Below are 23315 nucleotides of genomic sequence, written 5' to 3'. Positions count from 1 at the left end.
AACACTGACAGAACTGGAGGGCTGACAGTCTTCCGACACTCAGACACCCCTGAAAGACAACATTATTATGTCTAATCTCTAGATGAGGACACTGAAGCTCTGTGAGTGATGCCAGACTGCCTGGTCAGAGACGGAATTCACACCAAGGCCTGACTGGTATCTTGTTGGCCATGCCACAGCTTGAGAACAAGGACGCATTGCACTACTGGTAGCTGGGCATGGCTCTACTGTACTCCTCAGCTCTGCAGTCTGGGCTCACCCAGCACCTGTCTCATAGGTAGAAAGTGGCAGGTAAAGGTGGGTGAATAGGTAAGTGCTGCCCTAAGCTCATGTCCTGCATAAGCACAAATCAATTATTATAAGAGCCCTTTACCATTGACAGGTAGGTTCTTGCCCATGAACTCTAATCTGCTTCCTCCAACTGTCTCCTCCATTTCTCCATATGGGTGGATAACAGGCATCTCTCAACTAGACACACCTAAAACCAACTCTTGCCTTTTTCACTCTAAACATGCTCTATCAATAGTCTTTCCCATTTCAGCAAAAGGTAGCTTCACCTTCCATTATGTTAGGTGACTGTGATCTCACACCCCACATGCAAGTGTCAACAAATACTGCAGAGTCCACCATCAAAATATATCCAGGATCTGGTCATTTCTCACCAGCTGCACTACACTGATCCGAGACAACATTATTTTTTATGGAGATGACTGCAGTAGCCTAACTGGTCTCCCCTCTTGGCTGCCCCTTTGCTATTTAGCTCCACACAGCAACCAGAGATCCTTCTAAAACACAAGTTAGATCACTTAACTGACTCCACAACAGCTCAAAGCCTTGTGCTGGCTTCCTACCTCACTCAAATTAAAAGCCAAAGACTTCTCAACGGCCCCTGGGCTCCAACATCATTTGCTCCTCCACCCTATCCTCCTCCACCCTCACTTAAATCCCTCTCCTCCACACCTGCTCCACTCACTCTGACACAAACAGCTTCCTTGCTATTCCTCAAAAGCATACCAATCACACTCCTGCTTCAAGAATTTTTGCACTCCTGCTCCTTCTGCTAACACCTCCTACCCCAGGCCCCCACAAAGCTGCATAACTTTTCTCTCCAGATCTCTGACCAAACGACATATTAGTTATTGGACAGGCCATCCCTGGACCACCCTATAGTAAATGGTACCTACCCCAATCCCTTTTCCTATTATCCTGTTAAAATGTCCTCCTTTTTATTTGTCACCTTCAACATGCTATACTTACTTGTTTTTGTCCACCCTCCTCACTAGAACATAAATTTCCCAAGGGAAGGAACTTACTCATTTGTCTATTTGTGTTCTGCAACACTAGAACACTGCCTGGCACACTGCAGGCACCTGGTAAATGTTTGTTGGGCAAATGAATGAATGAAGTAAATGGTAAGCTCCAATTGCACACTTTATTATACTGTTTCTGGTTGCTTCTCCTCAACAAGATTGCTGTCTCTCTGAAGAAAGACCATGTCCTTATCTCCTCTTCCTTCAACAGAACTCACTAAGAGTCTACACTGAGAAGTGCTCAACATATAGAACTGAGTTTGAAGAAAAGGAACCTCCAATAAAATGAAATATTTGACATAAAAATTGTATAGAAGCTGGATCTTAACTTAGGCATAGAGAAAGGGTATTTGTTTCCCATGGCTGCTATAACAGACTGCCACACTTGGTGGTTTAAAACAACAGAGATGTATTCTCTTACAGTTCTGCAGGCTAGAAGTCTGAAATCAGGTTCACTGGGCTAAAATCAAGGTGTTGGCAGGGCTGTACTTCCTCTGGAGGCTCTAGGGGACAATCTGCTGTCTCCTCCAGCTTTCTGGTGGCTGCCACCATTCACTGGCCACCTCACTCCAATTTCTGCCTCCACAGTGGTACTGCCTTCTCCTCCTCTCTTCCATGTTAGCATCTCCCTCTGCCTCCCTCTCATAAAGATAAACGTGATTGCATTTAGGGCCCACCCAGACAATGTAGGTTAATCCCCCATCTCAAGATCCTTAACTTAATCATATCTTTTGCTAAATAAAGTAATATTTACCTTTTTGTCATATAAAGAAATATTTGCCTTTTTGTCATATAAAGAAACATTTACAGGTTCTAGGAATTAGGGCCTGCTATCCTTGGGGCCATCATTCAGCATACCAGAGAAAGAATTTCTGGTAGTAATGAGTGAACTTGTTACATATTCTTATAGGCTAATTTTCCTTGTCTTTCACCATAAGAAAAGAAAATCAGAACTTTAACAAGCTACCTGGTCCGTTTAAGGGATTTTTAAAATAGTAAGAATATAAATTTATTGGATGAGTAACCACACACATGGGACAGAGAGCCCACAGGGAATCACTTTTCCCATCCTATGCTATAGGCACAGCTTCTTTCCTGTTACCCTAAATATAAATCAGGTTGTGTTCACTTAACACATGAAGAAAACAGAACCTGAATGATAATAAAATAAGGGCTGGGAAGGCCTGAAGTGTAACAAATGTTTGTCTTGCTAATAACAGTCATTCCATTAATAATTTTTCCACTTTCCCTTTCCAGAGAAGAGTAAATTTTAAACAGCCATGTCCCCTTCATGACATTTCTAGAACTTTATATAATAGTGACAGCTAACATTTATTAAGCAATTACAATACATCAGATTCTATGCAAAACTCTTTACGTGCATTAGCTCACTTCTTTCTCCCCAAAACTTGTGATGTGAGAACAATTAGCACTACCATTTTGTGGATGAGGACAGTAAGGCTCACAGAGGATCACAAAGGAAAATGGAGAAGCTGCACTTGATCCCAGGTCTGTCTGGCCTCAAAGCCTAAGCTCTTCCATGAGGCTATTGCTGGGATACTCTCTCATGCCATTTTTACACTTCCACTAATTTTTAGTTTATTTTGTTTGAATTTAGCTATTTTTTAAAGAGAAACAACTTTTGGCACTGAAGTATCTAATATAACAGAAGCACTAGTAGGCATAAAATAAATGTGAATGAGCTTTGGGCCCCCTTTTGCAGAGCAGCTAAATTTCATTTACCCAGGCACATAAGGGTCAGATAATTAAACTTCAGAAAATATTCCCAAATCTTATTATTGATGATAAGTCTGGGCCTCTACTCCATCAAATTATCACCAAGCAGCAGGATGATTTAATTTTAACCTTCTCTCTCCACTATCAATAACTCTAATGAAGAAGTGAAGGGTCAAAGCTAAGGGAAAATGGAAAGAATAATAAAGAGAAGAAAACCTGACTAAACAACAAAACGAACCCCATGTTCTGTAAATAGCTAAGGCCAGCCGGGATGTGAGAAATTAAAAGAAGATTGAAAAAGACAGCACCATTCTGAACATGAAAAAGTTCACAAATAGTTTTACATGCCATGGAAAAGAAAGAATATATCTTAAAACTTATGCACAGGAAATAATTTGAGCATTAAATGGTAATCACATCACAATAACATCCAGGTGAAAAGATTTGGGTCCTAGAAGCCATTCAAGACTCACAGTCCTTTGGACCTCCCTCAGTGGATCTATAATAACATGGACTTATTATAAAGACAAGCAAAACCACCTTGACAGAAGTCCCCCAGCCAATAATCAGTGTCACATTGTCCTTCCAGCAGAGGCTGCAGGGATACATGTCTGGGCGAAGACTTATATCATCCCGGGGCACATTGGTGATTCTTTGCTTTGAGATGATGTCAAAAATCTTCACACCCTGGAAAATAAAACAGTAGTAAGCATCCTCTACTCAGGAGGAAAGTAACAGAAAACTTATTAACAGCCCCTGCTACATACTAGCAACAACCAGCACGGAGAAATATTAGCAGTGTTTACTGAGCATGCAAGGAAAATGCTCCTGCTCCACACAAACCCTATGGGAACTTAAACCACAAGGAAACCTCCACCCTTCTTTCTGGACAAAGGAGATTTTCTTAGATGGCATGGGTGACTCAAATCCAACAGAAACATGAAATGTACAGACATCAATAGCTGCATTTCCAAAATGACAGACAAGTAACATTTCTAATTTTATCGTTCCACCACAAAAATGAAGTTCATTTTTTAGAACGACTTTGAGTCTGAAAAGCCACCTATATAAAGAAAACTACATCTGACATTTTAAAGTTCTCACATGAAAACATCAGGCAAGCAGCTAACTAAAAATGAACCAAGAGACCACAGGTTTGTTTTACCTTCACTGTGACCCAGGAGAAGTAAGGAAAGTCCAGAATAAAAAGGTAGAGTCTAGCCAGATTTCTACCATCTAAAACTGAATAGAACTGATATACTAAATTATACCTTGATGTTCCAAAACATATGCCAGATGTCAAAAAGACCATTTTTTAAAACTTCCTACTAGCCCCAATTCACAGCAAGTAAACTTTAAGTTAAAATGCAGCACTGAAATTCACAATTCACTTTCTTACAGGCAGGTCTATACTTCTGCCTATGATTATACTGGGAGTAAAAGAGAAATCAGCAATATTCTGCACTTGTTTCATATCAACTCTTACTTGCCTTTGGCCAACAGGCAAATGATATTTTCAAGACCCATTCCCAATGCAGTCCTTCAATTATTAAGATAGCTTTTCATTTTCTTGGCTACTCTCCATGCCTCAGGTTTCTTACTCTAAAATAGAGTCCAGAATATGTTGGGAATTACTATATTATGAAAGCCAAAAGCAATCTAATTTCTTTAACCTCCTAGGTACGATACCAATCGTCCTTTCACCTTTTAGAAATCACCACCACAGCGAGTGGCATCTTTTCCCCTCATTACAGCCCTATCAACTTGGCCATTCTTCTGCCACTGAACAAGCATTAGGAAGACAGAGGCGTATTTTTTACCATATTATTGGCCCAAGCAATCAGATGGCCTCTCCACTTCACACTCCTTATGTTCCCTTCCCCTTCATGCAGAACAACGGACTTCCATCTGTTCATCCATGACCGTTCAAACAGTAGCAGCTAGGGACAAAGAGCATAAACAAAGAATCTTAGAAACTGAAAATCATGTATCAGGTTCTTTACTTATTAGTTTTACCTATCCTTGTGACAAAATAACAAACAAGTCCACTCTCGACAACTTTAATGTAACTTATAGTAGTATATTATTTGTACCCTGGAAAGAATTCCTAGCACATCACATTCTCCCCAGGACGTTGTTTAAAATGGAGTGCTGAAGTTACTACAAGGCCAAGCCACAGGGTGGCACCAACACACCAAGATTCATGGAAAATAACACACATTAGTTAATCAAAAGATTTGTATCACAAAAGTTCTTCAAATGATTGTCCGGGAACTAATTTATTTTGTAAATCGGGAAATCAAAACCTCTTAAGTTTTTCACTGAAAATAAGATATTAGTCACAGATTAAACTGTAATAGAAGCAGTCTATGTTTTTCATTTAACTCAAATAACTGAACAACGACTTTTGAACAGCAATTCACATCACAAAATAAGAAAAATTGGAATTAAGCTTCTTTAGAAATTTCATAGTATTTAGGGTCTTTATTTTAAAGGGAAGATTCCATCATTCAAAAAACCTGCTGGATAAATTTTAATATAAAATATAACTGGTCAAAAACCTCTAAGATTAATGAAGATGTAATTCTAGGAAGTCATACATTATTAAGAACACTATAAATATTTTTCTTGATATATTCCATTTAAATCCTTTAAGAAAAGACATTTATACAGTATATAACTTAAGGCATGCAATCCTGAAACACATGTTTACCCTTTAAAAGCAAATGCTGACAACAGATTCCATAACAGAATTATTAAAATTCCTACCACTACAAGCAATTTCAGTCTACCTTAGTATATTTTATGTCCTCTACCCACCCCAAAAGAGACAGGGGAAACAGGTAACGGGGAAAGAGAGTAATTCACATTTTATTTGTATTTCCTGTATATCTTTCTCAATAGTTAGACTAACACAGGCAGAGGAAGCACAAAATAAAATCCCTAAAATTAAATATGATGTCCATCATCACAAGTAAGCAAAGTACAGTTACTTTAAAATGCTATAACAATTTGAAGTTGTGTGACTTCACAACTTCCACAGGGAGACTGGAGGCAGGGATTCTTCTGACCATACTTAGCCCCATCTTCCCATTAAGATATATCCTATATATTCTCAGAGACCTTCTAACCCACCCTGTCCTCTCCCATCCCAGGTTCCAATTCAGAAGTCACTACTACCATGCCTCCCTACCCCCCAGTTAGAGGCCTTCGGGAGTGTCCCCTGACTGTGATTCAGCCTCTTTCTGCCATTTGCAGAGAACAGAGCTAGGGAAGCTCCTGTGTCAGCCCAAATGCAGAGGGATGATGAATGTGTTCAGTATTTTGAAAGGGCAGGTTCAAAATCTAGGAAAGGGGGAGAAAGGCTGAGCATACAGTTCCTGCTACAGAGAAGATTATGCCCCACTAAAGACAGGCAGCTAAAAACAATTCTTTTTATTTATTTATTTTTGAGATGGAGTCTCGCTCTGTTACCCAGGCTGGAGTGCGGTGGCACCATTTCGGCTCACTGCAACCTCCACCTCCCGGGTTCTAGTGATTCTCCTACTTCAGCATCCTGAGTAGCTGGGATTACAGGTGTGCACCACCATGGCTGGCTAACTTCTGTACTTTTAGTAGAGACGGGGTTTCACCATGTTGGCCAGGTTGGTCTTGAACTCCTGACCTCAGGTGATCCACCGGTCTTGGCCTCCCAAAGTGCTGGGATTACAGGTGTGAGCAACCATGCCCTGTAATTTCATACATAAAATTAAGAAATTAAACATGATGAACTGATAAGATCAAAATGTCTATCTTCTATCTGTGGCCTGGATCTGATGGAGGTGATCGTACGAAATGGGCAAAGCACAGTGAGTGCTCAATAACCACCTGCTGCAATGAAGGGTTGGCTGGATGGCCAGGAGAACAGCATGGTGGGACACAACATCAAATTCCTTTCCCTCACCAATTCCCACCTAGAAATGACCAATGCAGTACTAGGAGGAGAAACTCTGCACCTGTGTTGAAAAAGTTAAATACGCTCCAAATTTTAAGCTAAAAATTCTGTAAAATATGCTAATAGTAAGACCCCAGTGAAAGCCATGATTTAACTCATTCCCCCAGTAAAAGCCTGCCTGGGAAGTAGTTGGTCAGGCAGGTCCTAGAATGCTACAACACCCCCGATACTCAGTGTAATGGGGCAGGAACAAAGGGGAGTGGCCAGTCTCACTCTGAAACACAAAAGGTTGGGTCCCCAAGCATGCAGCCAGCACTGTAGCTGTCCCAGGTGGGAAGGAAAGCAGGCACTCTGACAAGAGGCAGGCACCTATGGAAAAATCCTGCATTTGAAAATAACACAAATTACCCAGGGAGTAATCCCCAACTTGTGACTCCATATGAATAAGACGACATTGAAAAAAACAAAGTAACTTAAAAGATCTAATTCTTATCATCGTAATTCTCATGTAACAGCAAAATTAAGAAATTAATAACAAAGAACAAGAGAAAGAACAAAACAAAACAAAAATGATACAAAAAATTTTCTCAATCTTTGGGTAAAAGATGAATTCCTATGGTAACCAGAGTACTTTGAAAAATGAGAAAACAAAGACTATAAACCGAAACTTTATGGGATAGAAAGTTGTAGAAAACGGAAAATCTAGATTTAAAAGTTAATAATGAACATGACAAGTCGCTACACAACAAAACAAAAACATTTCATTGAGGGATACGAAAGGAGAACTCAATAAACAGAAAGGCACATTATATTCATGGATAGAAAGACTCCAGTTCTCACTAAAGAGTTTAAGTCTCATTAAATTAACCTATAATTTTAATGCAAGTCCAAAGAAAATCCCAAAGGGATTATTTCTAGAAATTCCAAAAATGCTAAAAATTCACTTAAAAAAATAAGAATTTTTTTTTTATCAAGTAATTTAGGGGGAGGAATGGATTTGTCCAGATAGTAAAAACATTTTTATAAAAACTACACTCAAAACAGTCCAGCAATGTTTCTAGAACTGATAGATGAAGGAAAAAGAATGAACTGATAAAGATGAATCAAAATGACATGGTCAGGAATGGTATGTGGGGTGAGGGGTAGAGCGGAGCGTGTGCAGAGAAAGAGGTATCTTCAAACTACTGAGCTGTGATCTTGGACACCAGCTTTCTGGAGGATCGTTTGGCATCATGGACTCAAAGCTTTAAAAAAAAACATGACACCAGGAGGTTGCTACCTAGAAACTTACGCTAAGAAATGATCAGACGACTTAGTAAAGATGCATGTAAAGCTATTTATAACAACCAGAAATGGACTAACAACTGAGGAATGACGGAGCATAATACAGTGGAGCACACACGATGAGTATGTATCCATTATTAAATTATTTTATGCATGTATCTTCATTAACACAAAAACCTATGAGGGCATATTAAATAAAAAAGTAGATTACAATTACAGTATTCAACACAATATCCTTAAAATGTGAATGTGTATCCACATATATTATAAAATCTAAAAGATACATAATGAAGTAATCCTAATTGTATAAATGAGTGCTGAAATTTTATATTATTTCTATGTTATAATTATTCTGCACTAAATATATGAATATTTTTATAATGTTAATACATTAATGGGAATGAAAATCCATTCTCTTATTTTTAGAATCAGGAAAATTTAGGGGAATAGTTAAAATGAAACAACAAAGCAATATCAAAACTTCACTGGAGATTGGGTGCAATGGCTCATGCCTGTAATCCCAGCACTTTGGGAGGGCGAAGTGGGTGGCTCACCTGAGGTCGGGAGTTTGAGACCAGCCTGACCAACATGGTGAAACCCCGTCTCTACTAAAAATTCAAAAAAAATTAGCCAGGCATGGTGGCCGGCACCTGTAATCCCAGCTACTCAGGGGGTTGAGGCAGGAGAATCGCTTGAACCTGGGAAGAGGAGGTTGCAGTGAGCCAAGATTGTGCCATTGCACTCCAGCCTGGCAAACAAGAGCAAAACTCTGTCTCAAAAAAAAAAAAAAAATTCACTGGAACTTAAAGAAGTAATGTTTGAGGCATACTGAACATATATTAGAATGAATTTACATAAACTGTATATACTTTTCAAATAAAACATTAACTTCTTCAGAAAACTGTTAATTAAATCTTATTGCAGTTCCCACCAAAATGTAAGCTCACTCCAACGGACCCTTTCTATACACTCTGTGTGCTTCGAGCTACGGGAAGAAGTAGAGGTGGCTGAACTCTGGCCTCCTTCTGTCTCCTACTCTACTTCCCAAAACAAGAAACGAAAAACTTCCAGCAGAGGGGAGGAGGCAAAGGAAGGACAGAAGAATTCTGAATCCAGGCCATCTCAGGATTGATTCCCAAAAATCTTGTGGACCCTGCTCTGACATGTAATCAAAAGAGCAAAGAAGCTTCTCCCAGTGATTATTTCTACAATGCAGACAGGCACATGCCATTCTATGCAGCTGATGTGTGCTCAAAAACGGAGGGGAATAAAAAATTAACCTCTGTAAATGAAACAAATTTTAACTAATTAACATTACAAGTTTTGACAGGATTCACGTTATTTTCTTACGTTTTTCAAATAGCCTAAGTCCCTATCACTTTATATTTTGTGGATAAAAAAATAAGAAAATATCTGTAAATAAAGCAGGTCATCATAAACATACTAAGGAAAGTGATTATTTAGGAGAATTCTTTTGTAAGTCAAATAATCTCCCCCCAATTTGTTGGTTCTGTATATGTTTTATGGTCACACTGGTTTTCTCACTGCACAACTAACTCTATTAAATCTTGTGCACTGAGATTGGCGTGTTTACCTTGCAATTCCCCAACCAGTGTGCTGGGGAAAAGGATCATATCTTATACTTTGCTAGACACACAGGCATAATAAATATTAAATATTAAGTAGACTATCCTAGTCTACTAGTCTTAATTCTTTCCTTTTCTGACCATATACACAATGCATTTGCTACAGGGGGAGCTATGCAATTTCCCAAAACCTTTGTTACTCAGCCTATCTTTACAGTTAGTAATATTCCTAAAGTATTTTGAACATATTGGAATCTACTCCAATCTCAAAAATTTAAAGAACCCAATGACTAATTTATACAATCAACACAGCCTTGCTTTTAGAAAGAGCTCATTTCTATGGATCTCATCCAGGCACGTAATGTCACTTTATTTCCCTTCGCTCAAGGCCAGCAGACAGAATTTGTGCACAACTTGTCAAAAATTTGAAAGCTGCTTTTAAGGTTAGCCTTCCTCTCTTAGGTTTAAGTAATTGCAGCTCCTTTATTTCAGAGACACGAACTGATCGCACATTTGGCCTGAACGGTAATTTCTGAAATGTGTCTGCAAGCCTGCAGAAGGCTCTCTGGATTGCCACAGCGCCTACTTCTCCAGGCACTCTGGCACCTGGCCTGCTTCTCTCCTCGATGTTACAAGCCTGGCCCCGTCGAACATTTATTTCTGCCTTTCCTCTCCACTCTACTTTATTCTTTACTCGTGAGTCCACTTTTCCTATCCTACATAGTATAAAACCTTAAATGCTCACTAATAATTACGGAGTCATTTCTATACCTCTGAAACTCTCATACAGGATTCGCTTTGATTTGACATAGAGTTTCATAAGTGGACAATGGCCAAATGATCCACTCTCCATTGGCTTTTTTATCCTAATCTCCGTGAATTTCAAGCAGAAACATATTTTCTGATAGGAATGCCAAGGGAAGCTTTGCTTTGGTGATTTAAGAAAAGATGAACTCCTTTTCTTACAAACATTCTATACTAATTTAACTACCACAAAACTATTTGCCTGTACTTCACTGACATTTAATAATACCCATTTTTTCCTTCCAGTCATAAAACTGCCCACAGACCTACTGAGCACGAATGTTCTACAAAGCATTTTATGGGGTAAGCCATTGAAAAAAACTACCCTTAAAAGCAGCTGGTTAATTTATTTGGTTCATCTTCCATACCCTGTAATGTTGAATTGTCATTATCACAATACTAAGAGCAATTTAAGCTCAATGGGAGCTAAGTACATAGAGAGGAAAAGCTGTTTCCAAGAGGTCTATTTTTTTGTTGGAGAAAGTATTTTAGGGCTTTATTTCCCATAAATCCACATTCTGGCAGTCAGCACTCTCAGTACTTATATTTCAATATGAGCCCTCACATCCTCAGCAATATACTTTATTCTCCTCTGTTTTGTGCTGATAAATCTATCTAGTGTTTTCCTACTCTACAGAGCGCTATAAGGACACGGAGCCCAGAATCTCCCACATGTGTGGCAAGATTCCTATCGGGCTGTAATGAAGTCCCCGATTCTGGTCACCTAACGTCCATCATTACTTGTCACTCACTCTTCCCTGATGGAGTTGAAAAGAGTATGGTTGGCCCTGTTTTAATCATCTTGTAATCTTTCAAGTTGATAAATCACTTGGCTCCTTCAGGTTCCCTAAATACTGACCACACTGCTAGCTTTGAGGCAGACAAGAAAGTGGGCAAGATTCAGCAGGGGCTTCAGTCCAGGGTCAAGGCTTAGATACCACGTGTGTTCCTACAGGGAGAACCAAGGGGCTTAAAGAAAACAAATATTTCACAAACGAGAACCTGCGCTAGGTCAGGAAGGTGTGGAAGATCCAGGTAATAAAATAGAGAAATAGATAAAAGTAAAACCCAACAAAAAAAACTGTCTCAATAAAAATAAACAAAGGCATAACAATGGGAACATCCTGTTACAAAAGGATTTAAATATTCAAGATTAGAAAAGATCACGAGCAAAATTTTAAAAGTCAAGAAGGCAAGTGAGAAAAATATGAGTGTGGAGAAGACCTAGGATGGTGGCTGGCTACTGACAGCAGATGGGCTCCTGAATCCTGAAGGAGGCAGGAATGACAAGGAATCCATGTGGAGCAGGTAAGTGTCTTTGTCTTGCTTCGTGCTTAGGCTTAGTGCCAAAGTTTCAAACATGCAGCTTTTCTAAACACCATCAACAGCTCTACTATGTCCATCAAGATACAACATAAACATGTGGGAAGAAAAAGAGAACTTCCAAAATATATTATTGCCTTAACTTCAGTGGTTATTTTCTGAACAAGTTATAATGCTTCAATCTCCTTTATCTGAATTTAACATGTTTAAAACAAGTTCAGTACGGACAAAATGCTGGTACCATAGAAAACTTGTGTGCACAAGGGTTCCTAGAGCCAACTCAAATGGCACTTGCTTACAAACAATATTTTAGTAAACACCATTCCCATGCAACACAGACTTTTTTTTTTTTTTTTTTTTTTACTTGTTTTTTAATTTTAGGGGTTTATGTGCAGGTTTGTTATATAGGTAAACTAGTGTCACAGGGGTTTGTTGTACAGATTATTTTGTCACCCAGGTATTAAGCCTAGTATCCATTAGTTATTTTTCCTGATCCTCTCCCTCCTCCCATCCTCCATCCTCCAATAGGCCCCAGTGTGTGTTGTTCCCCTCTATGTATCCATGTGTTCTCATCATTTAGCTCCCACTTACAAGTGAGAACGTGTGGTATTTGGTTTTCTGTTCCTGCATTAGCAACACAGGCTTTGGACAGGCCCTTGCAGTTAATTCTGTGAAACCTATATAGACAGACCAATGCTTTGAAATTTAAAAAATACTATATCAACACAAGGTAACAATCAATTCAGCAACCAAGAAATCTAAGCTAAAGGTTCCATGAGAACAAAATAAATTAAACACCGGAGGTCCCATTTAGGAGCAGCTTTCTTTGCATTAAAAAACCAGAGATGACAGCTAGATCTACCTACCCACCTATGCAGTATCTACCTACACACCTATGTGGGTTTGGCAATCAAGCCAGCATGTGAGGTAGGCCCCTATTTAAACTACTAATCTGCAGTTTCTGCAAATGCAAGCACATAATTACAAGTGTGATTTCAGAAACGACTAGGACACTTTCTAAGTAATTTTACCACTTAAAAAAAAAATCTTCCATATGGACTCTACAAATTTAATAGAGCTGGCTGTTCATACCAAACACCTTGAGTCTGTTTTTCAGTTTGCAGTTATCCGAGGATACATTTCCCGGGGCTGGGCTCAAGGTCAAACACCCTCATCATCAGGGTAGAGATAACACAAAAGTCATCCACTGGGTGATTAAACTTGAATTAATGTTCTGTGCAATGAACAAATATCTCTAACTTTAACTACCTATAATCTCAATCATTGATGACTGGTGAAAATCCTTGCACAGTGAGCATATCAAAAAGAAATGTAAAATTGCTAAGTCTTGAATAATGTAGACAGTTACCTGAAAACATGGGTTTATGTATTTGAACAAGCCCTTCACACAATTCAAAGTAAAACAGGACAGGCACAGTGGCTTCAGGACTTTAGGAGGCCGAGGCAGGCAGATCACAAGGTCAAGAGATGGAGACCACCCTGGCCAACATGGTGAAGCTCCGTCTCTACTAAAAATACAAAAATTAGCTGGGCATGGTGGTGTGCACCCGTAGCCCCAGCTACTCAGGAGGCTGAGGCAGAAGAATCACTTGAACCTGGGAGGCAGAGGTTGCAGTGAGCCGAGATCACGCCACTGCACTCCAGCCTGGCAACAGAGTGAGACTCAGTCTCAAAACAAAACAAAACAAAACAAAACAAAAACCCAAACTAAAAACAAAACAAAACAAAGTAAGCCCAAAAGTTGAAAAAAAAAAAAAAAAATCAAGACACTATCTGCAGAAGAAATGGAGTCAAATGAACCCAATTTTGAGCATTATAATCCACTTTCTTACCATCTCTGAAAAACTGGCATTAACTGGACACACCGGTCAGCACTGATAGCTTTCACAGAAGTGGCAGAATTGACGGTTTTGGGGCAGACTCACATCTACGGGGTAATATATGTTCATCCTCTCTACACACTTCAGGGTCTAAAGTCTCATTTAGACTCCTATATAATGCCTCCCTGGGAACAAGAATAATTATTCCAGATTTGGCCAAAATTGGAGAAAAGGCTGCAGGCTATTCAGTAAGCAGCAATAATTTGTGCTCAAACTGACAGTAAATATCAATTGGACAGCCTTCCTTGTCCTGGCTTCTATGGTAATATTAAAAGCTGCCCTAAGCAAAGAATACAATCAGACAAATCACAAAGGAAGATACAGAAGTTGCTAATAAATAAAAATGTTCAAAATCACTAACAATTCAAATATATCACAAAATAGAAAAATGGAGTATCTCTATATATCAGATTGGCAATGAGCATGTGGTAAAATAGGTACTCACACATAGCTGATATAAACTTGTATAAAGTTTTCTGGAATACAATTTTACCTGGCAACACATATTAAATGCCTAAAAAATAATCATAACCTTTGATTCAGTAATTCTAATCCTAAGAATCAATGATAGGAAAACATTCAGAGGAACAGATGAAAGCCCAAAGATTCTAAGCTTCACCACATCATGATTTATGACAGCCAAACACTGGGTATAACCTAAAGGTCCAAAGATAGAACGGTTAAGAAAATCAAATAGATCCATAAGATACAATAGTATGCAACTATTCAATAACACTGAGCCAAGAATAGACGTCAATAATGTAGGGAATTTCATATGATGTACAATCATAAGTTAAAAACAAGATCTAAAATATTTGAGATTACCCTATACATTCTTTTGCTTTTTGTTATTATAAAAATAATGTATGCTTACTACAAAAAAGTAAATAAAAGTCAATGAAGGTCAGAAAGAACATTCATAATCCTGCCCAGACACAAACACTGTTAATAATTTGGTGTACAGCCTTCCATGAATATATCTACATACATAATTTTATTTCTACAAAAAAGGATAATTGAACCATACATATATTTTAGAAAAGAATCTCAACAGAAGCAATCTATCAAATGTTGAGAATTTTATTTATTCCAACTGAGAAAGAGAAAAGCTGACATCCAGAAGCTAGCCTGGCACCCACAGCAGGGCCCTGATGTTCTCCTTATGAATATAAACAATTTCACAGAAAACCAATATCAGCCGAGGCCACTGCATGACCGTGAAGGCCCAGGACAGAAGCAAGACCACTCCATAATCACGTCTGAACGCAAACCAGACATGAACATTTTCCAAGTCGTGGCAACGACCAAACACCTTCCACTTTGGCTAAAATGACAGACTGCTGCTTCTTTACCAGTTATGACTTTGGCTTTGGCTTAGCCTTTTCTCCTTCTAGATAAGATTTATTAAAATGCCCAGCTGTAGAATTACTCATACTGCATGACAGTATCCAATCTAGAGCAAAGCCCTGATGCCTTAAACCTCCCCCAAATCACCTCATACCAGCCTAAATCCTACAATTCTTCTAACATCTTCCTAAAACCATATGGGGTGCTCCTGGTGATCTTTGGCCGTAGGACACTGACACAGCTAATTCACTATTGTTAGACAGTTAGCTTGCACCAATTTTCACTGTTACAAACATCAAGAAAATTGGCTGAAATTGAGTTAGAAAATTAAAAGGAAAACAAACAACCGTACAGGCTGAGGGGGATCCAAAAGGCTTAAAGACAAATAAAGGATTGTAAATTTACCCCATAGTGTTGTATGTGAACATATAAACACACTCATTTCCTGTCAAACCACTTTTCTGACTAATGGTCTTATTAACTATATTCTACCTACACCATCCTGCCTGTATGCTTTTGGAAGCCTACCACCATTTCTGAAATCAAGATCCTGTGTACTCATGGCACCTAACATGAAGCACGACACAAAGTTGTATTCAGGAAGCCGATTCAAACCAAATACTCCTAGGAAATGACTGATTTAGTTTGCACCGTGACACCAACTAACAACGACTGCAGTTGTGACCCCTTGCTTTATACAGCCTTATCTTAAAGCAAAAGAGAGAAAGAGAAACTCTTAGTGTTAAAGAATCAGCTGAGGTTAAATTCCACAAGAAAATCTAATGAACATCTCTGAACTGGCAATGACACTTGCGGTCATTCCCCAAAATACTTAAGAATATGCACAGGACTCTCCATACGCAAAAGGTATTATCAGCAAGGAGCAAAAGATGGTTTGACTACTCCAGGAAGAGAGATGGTAGTTTTAACATCCGAGTTCAGGGGAAAGCTACAATCAGTATGGAAATATTATATGAAAAAGTTAGCTGAACTCATTAAAGAAAAAAGTATATTTTTAACAGGCATTTGATGAATATGAGACAATGGGAATCATAAAGGAAAATTAAGTTGCTATGGACCCAACTCTCCCACCCCAACCACTGTAGATACCATTCAAATACTCTAGGAGTCCTACATATTGACATCAAAAAAGCAATCAGCAATGAAGAACACCTGTTTTTCAGACTGAAAACGATTTTTATTTAAGTGTTATATTTCTATTTTTAGCCTCAGATAGCTTAGCATACATAGGAAAACTCACCAAAAAATACTTTAATAGAGCTGTTTTATTGCTTCATTTTTAATATCTAAAAAAATGCTTGTGAAGATTACATTTGTGTTTTACTTCCTATTAATCAATGGTTTTTAATCAATTTTGGTACATTGATGACAGCATGAAATAAATTCCTAGGAATGGAACTACAACTTACAACACAGTACCTAGAAGAAATAAAGGTATGTATTTACAATGCCTCAATATGCAACCATTAGATTGGTGGCTGCCTGTGGTGTAATTGTAAATTAATTAGGAAGCCTTAATTTTAATTCTTAAAAATGTTCAGACGATTCACTTGAAAACTACAATGGTAAGTAACGTGGAAGGAAGTTTCAGGTAGAAGGCTACAATCAAGCATCTGACAACTTGCGGAAATATTATCCTAAAGATCCAAACACTGGACAGGAGACAGAGAGGAACTGCTAATGTCAAAACCCTTCTAGCCATCAAAACCCCAGCTCCAATCTGACCCAAAGATGAACAAACACATTAGGAAGCATCCCTACACTTCATGTTTAGGGATGGCAGTGGTAAGAAAAGGCTCACCAGATTATCCAGATTCTAAAAAGATTTGTAGCCAGGGGACTGGGAGCTATGTGGAGATGTTGGCCAAAAGGGCACAGACTTTCAGTTCTAACATGAATAAATTCTGGGGATCTAATGTACACGATGGTTACTATTTTCAATAATGCTATATTAAATACTTAAAATTTACTAATGGATTCTAAGTATTCTCATCACACAAAAAAATGGTAACTATGTGAGGCAACTGATAATGTTAATTAGCTTGAATATGGCAATCATTTCACAATAAATACTAAATACATTTGGTATATATCAAATTATCATTGTAACTTAAATATCTATAATTTGGTTGGGTGTGGTGACTCACGCCTGTAAACCTAGCACTTTGGGAGGCCAAGGCAGGCGGATGACGAGGTCAGGAGTTCGAGATCAGACTGGCCAACATAGTGAAACCCAGTCTCTACTAAAAATACACACACACACACACTCTCTCTCTCTATATATATATACACATGAAATTTTCATTTGTCAATTATACCTCAATTAAGCTAGAAAAAGATAAAAATAATGTTGATAACAAGGGCAAAAGAAATAAAATTTAAAAATAATCGTAATAATAATTTTTTAAATATTTACAGTTTTATAAAAAGCTTCCCGTATTGACTCCTCTTTGAAAAAGGATTCAAAATCCAATTCATTATTTGCAGATCACTGCTGGAAGCTTACAGAAGCTGGTTGACACTACCATCTCTATCCTTCAGGTAAAATTTACCATTTCAAATTTTCCTCATTTCATTCACTCTGGTCCTTGCCTTGTTTGCTGACTGACATTTTCCAGCTTACAAAGCAACTTGTCCCTGCGGCCAGGTCCCCTCATTCTATCCCACCATAACGCCAAACAGCTGACTATCTCATTTCTAAAAGTGAACTCCACTGCAAACGGCATCACGACAATTTAATGACTTGTCAAAGTAGTAGAACCAGTTATTATAAAGTGTATTTCAGAGTTCAAAGGTAAAGGTCCTATGAAGCTAAAGTTTACCTGCTGAGAGGGAAAGCTGGACAATTAAAAAAAAACAAACTCCAGACAAGATTCACTTGGCAGATTTATTTCTAAAATAGAAACTTCATTTGCCATGCTCCTGTATTAGAATTCTTGCTACACAAGAAGGTTACACTTACAAAAAAAATTCATTGGTTCACATGTTTGAAAGCTCTCTCCAATGGCACTTTTAAGATATGTGCTTTCTCTTTTCTTTCTTTTTTCAAGATGGAAAGAAAACAGAATTTGGAATAAGCTTTTTATGCTCATGTGTCAAGCACTGGAGTCCATAAATCCAGCTACTGCATTCAACTACTAAGAAGATACCTTGAAAACCTAAAATAAAAGTTTATGCCAGACAGAACTATAGCCTCCTAGTCCTAGTCCCTGGTGGATAAGGAGCTACCTCTAAACACCTAAGGAGGAGAACTTTAAAAAGGAAATATCTGTCAAACTACAGTTTCAGGTTTTCTTCTGCTACATTGCTATGTTCTGCAGTACTATTTTGAAAAGTATGTTCTAATTACTTTAATAATTTTTATAGGAATCAAAAATTGTAATAAGATTAAACAACTATTAAATATTAATAGACATCTCTCTCAAATTTTCTTATGACTTCATGAATATCTCATAGTGGTCCTCTACTTTTCTACTTAGTTCTTCTAGTCTCTGTGCCACTTTAACCCATTGTTTGTAGAAGGTGGCATATAATTCCAAGGATTTATTTGGCTGTCAGTCTAGAGATCAGTGTTCTTAAGGGTTAAGAATGTCTTTATTCCACATTACACCTTCATTTGGCTAGTCTTTGCTCCAATTTTTTGAAGATTAAATTATTTCTTAAAGGCAGAAAGTCATAACCTCCAGTTATCTGATATATGTCTTTATTCTCTTTTCCCTCTATGTGATCTGCCACCTGTTCTCAACAGAGGAGGGATCTTGGTATCTATGACATATGATTATTGCAAGGTTATAACCATTTGCTAAATGTTGGGCTTTTCAAAATTGTTCTGCCTAGTTTATGCTGCTAGTTTAAAATTGCAGCTGAAAGGATTTGAGTAGCTACTGAGCCAATGTAGTCGTTTACCTCATTTGTCAAAGATATAAACCTCTAAAACTCAGTTACAAAAAGAGCAGCTCCTCCTAAAAATTTGCGAACACTTTCAAAATGAAAGTGATCATTTCACAATAGTCCTCCTTTCTTAATGTCACCTTCTACATGCCTTTAGTTTTTAACATCAAAGATATATTTCTTAATGAAATTAGAAAAACACATCCTAACATACCTCAACTAAATAAATCTATTTCAAAACAAAACACACTAATGTCAAAAGCATGTAGCATCAGTAATCTTTACAAGTATATACCACACAACATGTAGAAAAAGGAAATTCTCTGGAGATTTCTGCAAATCACACCAGGATGATACATGTTTTAAAAATCTCCATTTAACCATATGCAAACAGATCATTATAATTTATCAAGTAAATGGTACTTTTTACTACTTACTAAATACATATTTACATGGTAAAATTTAATGGATCCAAATAAATCAAAGTTTGTATGTTACAAGTCATTAATTTGTGGACACAGTTACGTGTTTCTAAAGCCTTTAACATAAGTAAAATAAATTATAATGGCTTTTTAAATAAATTATTCTAAATCATAAACTATTATCACACTTTTAAAAGACTTGTTTTGTCATACACACACACACATACCCCTCCATCTAGATACATAGATAGACAGATCTCATATACATATCTTCTTTAGTAAGTGGAAATAACTTGTTTGTATTACCTTAGGGTGCTTTAATCGTACTGGGAATAAAAACAGGTTTTCCTTAAAGAATGATGATATATAAAATGGCTTTTTAAAGGGAAAGACCCCCAAACCAAAGTTTTAAGAGTACATAGTCTTTGACTTACGATTATTTGACTTAACGATTTTTCAACTTTATGATGGTACCCATACAATGACTCATTTTTCACTTTTAGCTTTCAATAAATTACATTATATATTCAATACTTTATTATAAAATAGGCTTTGTGCTAAATGATTTTGCCTAATTGTAGTGTTCTGACTACAATTAAGGTAGGCCAGGCTAAGATGTGATGTTCAGTAGGTTAGGTATATTAAATGCATTTTTGACTTAATGATATTTTCAACTTACAATAGGTTTATTGGGACAACCCCAACTGTAAACTGAGGAGCATCTGTAGTTCAGCTATCATCCCATAACTAATTACAGAAAAATTAGTGGCTTTGAAACCTAAAAGGGACACTGGCATAAAGATAGCTATATAGACTGGTAAAATTCAGAGTCCAGAAATAAACCCTAACATTTATGGTTAACCAATTTTCCACAAAGGGCCCAAGACAATGGGAAAGGAATAGTCTTTGCAACAATGATGCTGGGTCAACTGGATATTCACATGCAAAAGAATAGATTTGGACTCCTGTCTCACATCATACACAACAATGAACTCAAAATATGTTATACACCTAATTTAAGAGTAAAAAATACAAAAGTCTTAAAAGGCCGGGCGTGGTGGCTCACGCCTGTAATCCCAGCACTTTGGGAGGCTGAGGTGGGCAGATCACAAGGTCAGGAGATCGAGACCATGGTGAAACCCCGTCTCTACTAAAAATAGAAAAAATTAGCCGGGCGCAGGGGCGGGCGCCTGTAGTCCCAGCTACTCGGGAGGCTGAGGCAGGAGAATGGCGTGAACCCGGGAGGCGGAGCTTGCAGTGAGCCGAGATTGCGCCACTGCACTCCAGCCTGGGCAACAGAGCGAGACTCCGTCTCAAAAAAAAAAAAAAAAAAAAAAAAAAGTCTTAAAAGAAACAGGCATTAATCTTCATGACCTTGGAATAGGCAACAGAAAATGATCTCTTAGATACAACACCAATAGCACAAGTATCAAAAAAAATTAAGATAAATGTGACTTTATTAAAGTTACAAACTTCTGTGCCTCAAATGATACCATCAACAACTCGTAGGCTGGGAAAAAATATTTGCGAATCATGTATCTAATAAGGAATATCTGCCAAGAATTTATTTTTTAAAGTTTACAACTCTATAATAATAATAATAAAACCCAATTAAAAAATAAGCGAAGAATCTGAATAAACATTTTTCCAAGGAAGATATGCAAATGGCCAATAAGCACAGGAAAAGATGGTCAACATCATCAGTCATTAGATGCAAGTCAAAACCACAATGAGGTATTACTAACACACACCAGAGTGATTATAATCAAAAAGAGAAAATAGAATGAACATTGGTGAGAATGTAGACAATTAAAACCCTCATATATTTCTGATGAGAATGTAAAATGGAACAATCACTTTGGGAAACAGTTTGGCAATTCTTCAAAATGTCCAACATAGAGTTACCATATGATTCAACAATTCCATACTCAAGAGAAATGAAAACACATAGCCACAAAAAGCCGTACAAAAATGTTCATAGCAGCATTATTCATAATAGCCAAAAAGTAGAAACAATCCAAATGTCAATCAAGTGATACACGGATGAATAAAACATCATAGATCTATACAATGAAATATTATTTGGACATAAAAAGGAATGAAATATGAATACATGCCACAACATTGATGTGCCTAGAAAAATAAGGAAAGAAACTAGACAAAAAGGCCATATATTACACGATTCCATTTACATGAAATAACCAGAATAGGAAAACTTATAGAGAAAGAAAATAGATTAGTGGTTGCCTAGAGATGAGAGGAGGGGAGGAAGGAAGATGGGGAATGACTGCTAATGGGTACGAGGTTTCTTTTTGGGGTGATGAAAGTGTTCTAAAGTTAGATTATGTTGATGGTTGCAAAGCACTGTAAATATATTTAAAACCATTAAACAGCACACTGTCATCTGGTGAACCTCATGGTATGCAAATTATGTACCAATAAAGCTATTTTAAAACATCTCAAAAATAGATGACTTAATACCAATTACTTACACTGACATGGGTAATCACGGGATTCCTCACTTTAAAATATCATACATGTGCTTTTCTCATGCCCCACATACTAAGCCTTATATACAATATACGAAGCTCTTCAGTGTGTTTTTCCTTTTAAATTATTTTAGTCCCGAATGTGTAAGTTAATAACAAAATCAATTTTAATTCAATTTTTCACCAGATGACCTTAACTGTTTTTATTTTACTCTCATTTTATATACACATAAACATTTTTGTGTGTGCTTGGAAAGAGATGTCAACAGATGCATTTTTGGAGAACTGAATAGGAAAAAAAAAATTACTCTCACAGAAGACTGAATATAGAACAGCTTGTCAAGTAGTCAGTGACAACCAAAGAGACAAACCAAACCCCTGATGTTCTGCCTGTTCAGCACTTTTTGAATTCTACTTATTTTATTGCTTATCACAATGTCCAACTTTCTATAAATTCCAAGCTCTTCCCATGTTACCTCACCAAAAATTAGATGCTAGATTACTCTGCTGTTCCTACACTGCTCATGGATCTATTCAATGGACTCTGACCCAGACTACTGCCTGCACACTGTCCTTTCTATGGATGTCTGCAAATGATATCATATGCTAAGTAAAAGGATGAAGAATATGTTACTGACACAGTTCACCCAGACATCCTACAGGGAGACAAGACATTCATGCAGTAGAATTAATATGGCAAACTTGATGAGACTACAGGTATCCCTTGCAGCAGAAAAGCAATTATTAAACTTCACGAATACACTGATTATTAAAGAACACAGGCCGGGCACGGTGGCTCACGCCTGTAATCCCAGCACTTTGGGAGGCCGAGGCGGGTGGATCACGAGGTCAGGAGATAGAGACCATCCTGGCTAACACAGTGAAACCTCGTCTCTACTAAAAATACAAAAAATTAGCCACGCGTGGTAGCGGGCACCTGTAGTCCCAGCTACTCGGGAGGCTGAGGCAGGAGAATGGTGTGAATCCGGTAGGCGGAGCTTGCAGTGAGCCAAGATTGCGCCACCGCACTGTAGCCTGGACGACGGAGCGAAACTCTGTCTCAAAAAAAAAAAAAAAACACACAAACCAACAAAGCAAAATCTCTCCTCCAGATCTTCAGTCCTAAGAACACCTGGGTTTAAATTTCAGCCTTGTGAACTTATGCTATATCACTGTGATGGTATCAACTTGATTGGATTGAAGGAAGCACAGTATTGCTCCTGGGTGTGTCTGAGGGTGTTGCCCAAAGGAGATTAACATTTGAGT

The 23315-nt window shown here is 37.7% G+C and overlaps 1 protein-coding gene across 1 annotated transcript in view; it reads right to left on the bottom strand.

Annotated features, from left to right (window-relative positions):
• The window catches only part of VPS41 (VPS41 subunit of HOPS complex), a 187846-nt gene that overhangs the window by 66434 nt on the left and 98097 nt on the right, over window positions 1-23315 (bottom strand). The window contains exons 8-9 of the mRNA XM_015133685.3: window positions 4868-4987; window positions 3588-3734 (exon numbers count right to left, since the gene is read on the bottom strand). Coding sequence (XP_014989171.1) covers window positions 3588-3734; window positions 4868-4987 — 267 coding nt within the window. The remainder of the gene's footprint in view (window positions 1-3587; window positions 3735-4867; window positions 4988-23315) is intronic.

Source organism: Macaca mulatta, chromosome 3, assembly GCF_049350105.2.
Source record: "Macaca mulatta isolate MMU2019108-1 chromosome 3, T2T-MMU8v2.0, whole genome shotgun sequence".
Taxonomy (NCBI): Eukaryota; Metazoa; Chordata; class Mammalia; order Primates; family Cercopithecidae; genus Macaca; species Macaca mulatta.
The sequence above is the reverse complement of the archived record's forward strand: the minus strand, read 5'-3'. Positions and strand labels throughout refer to the sequence as shown.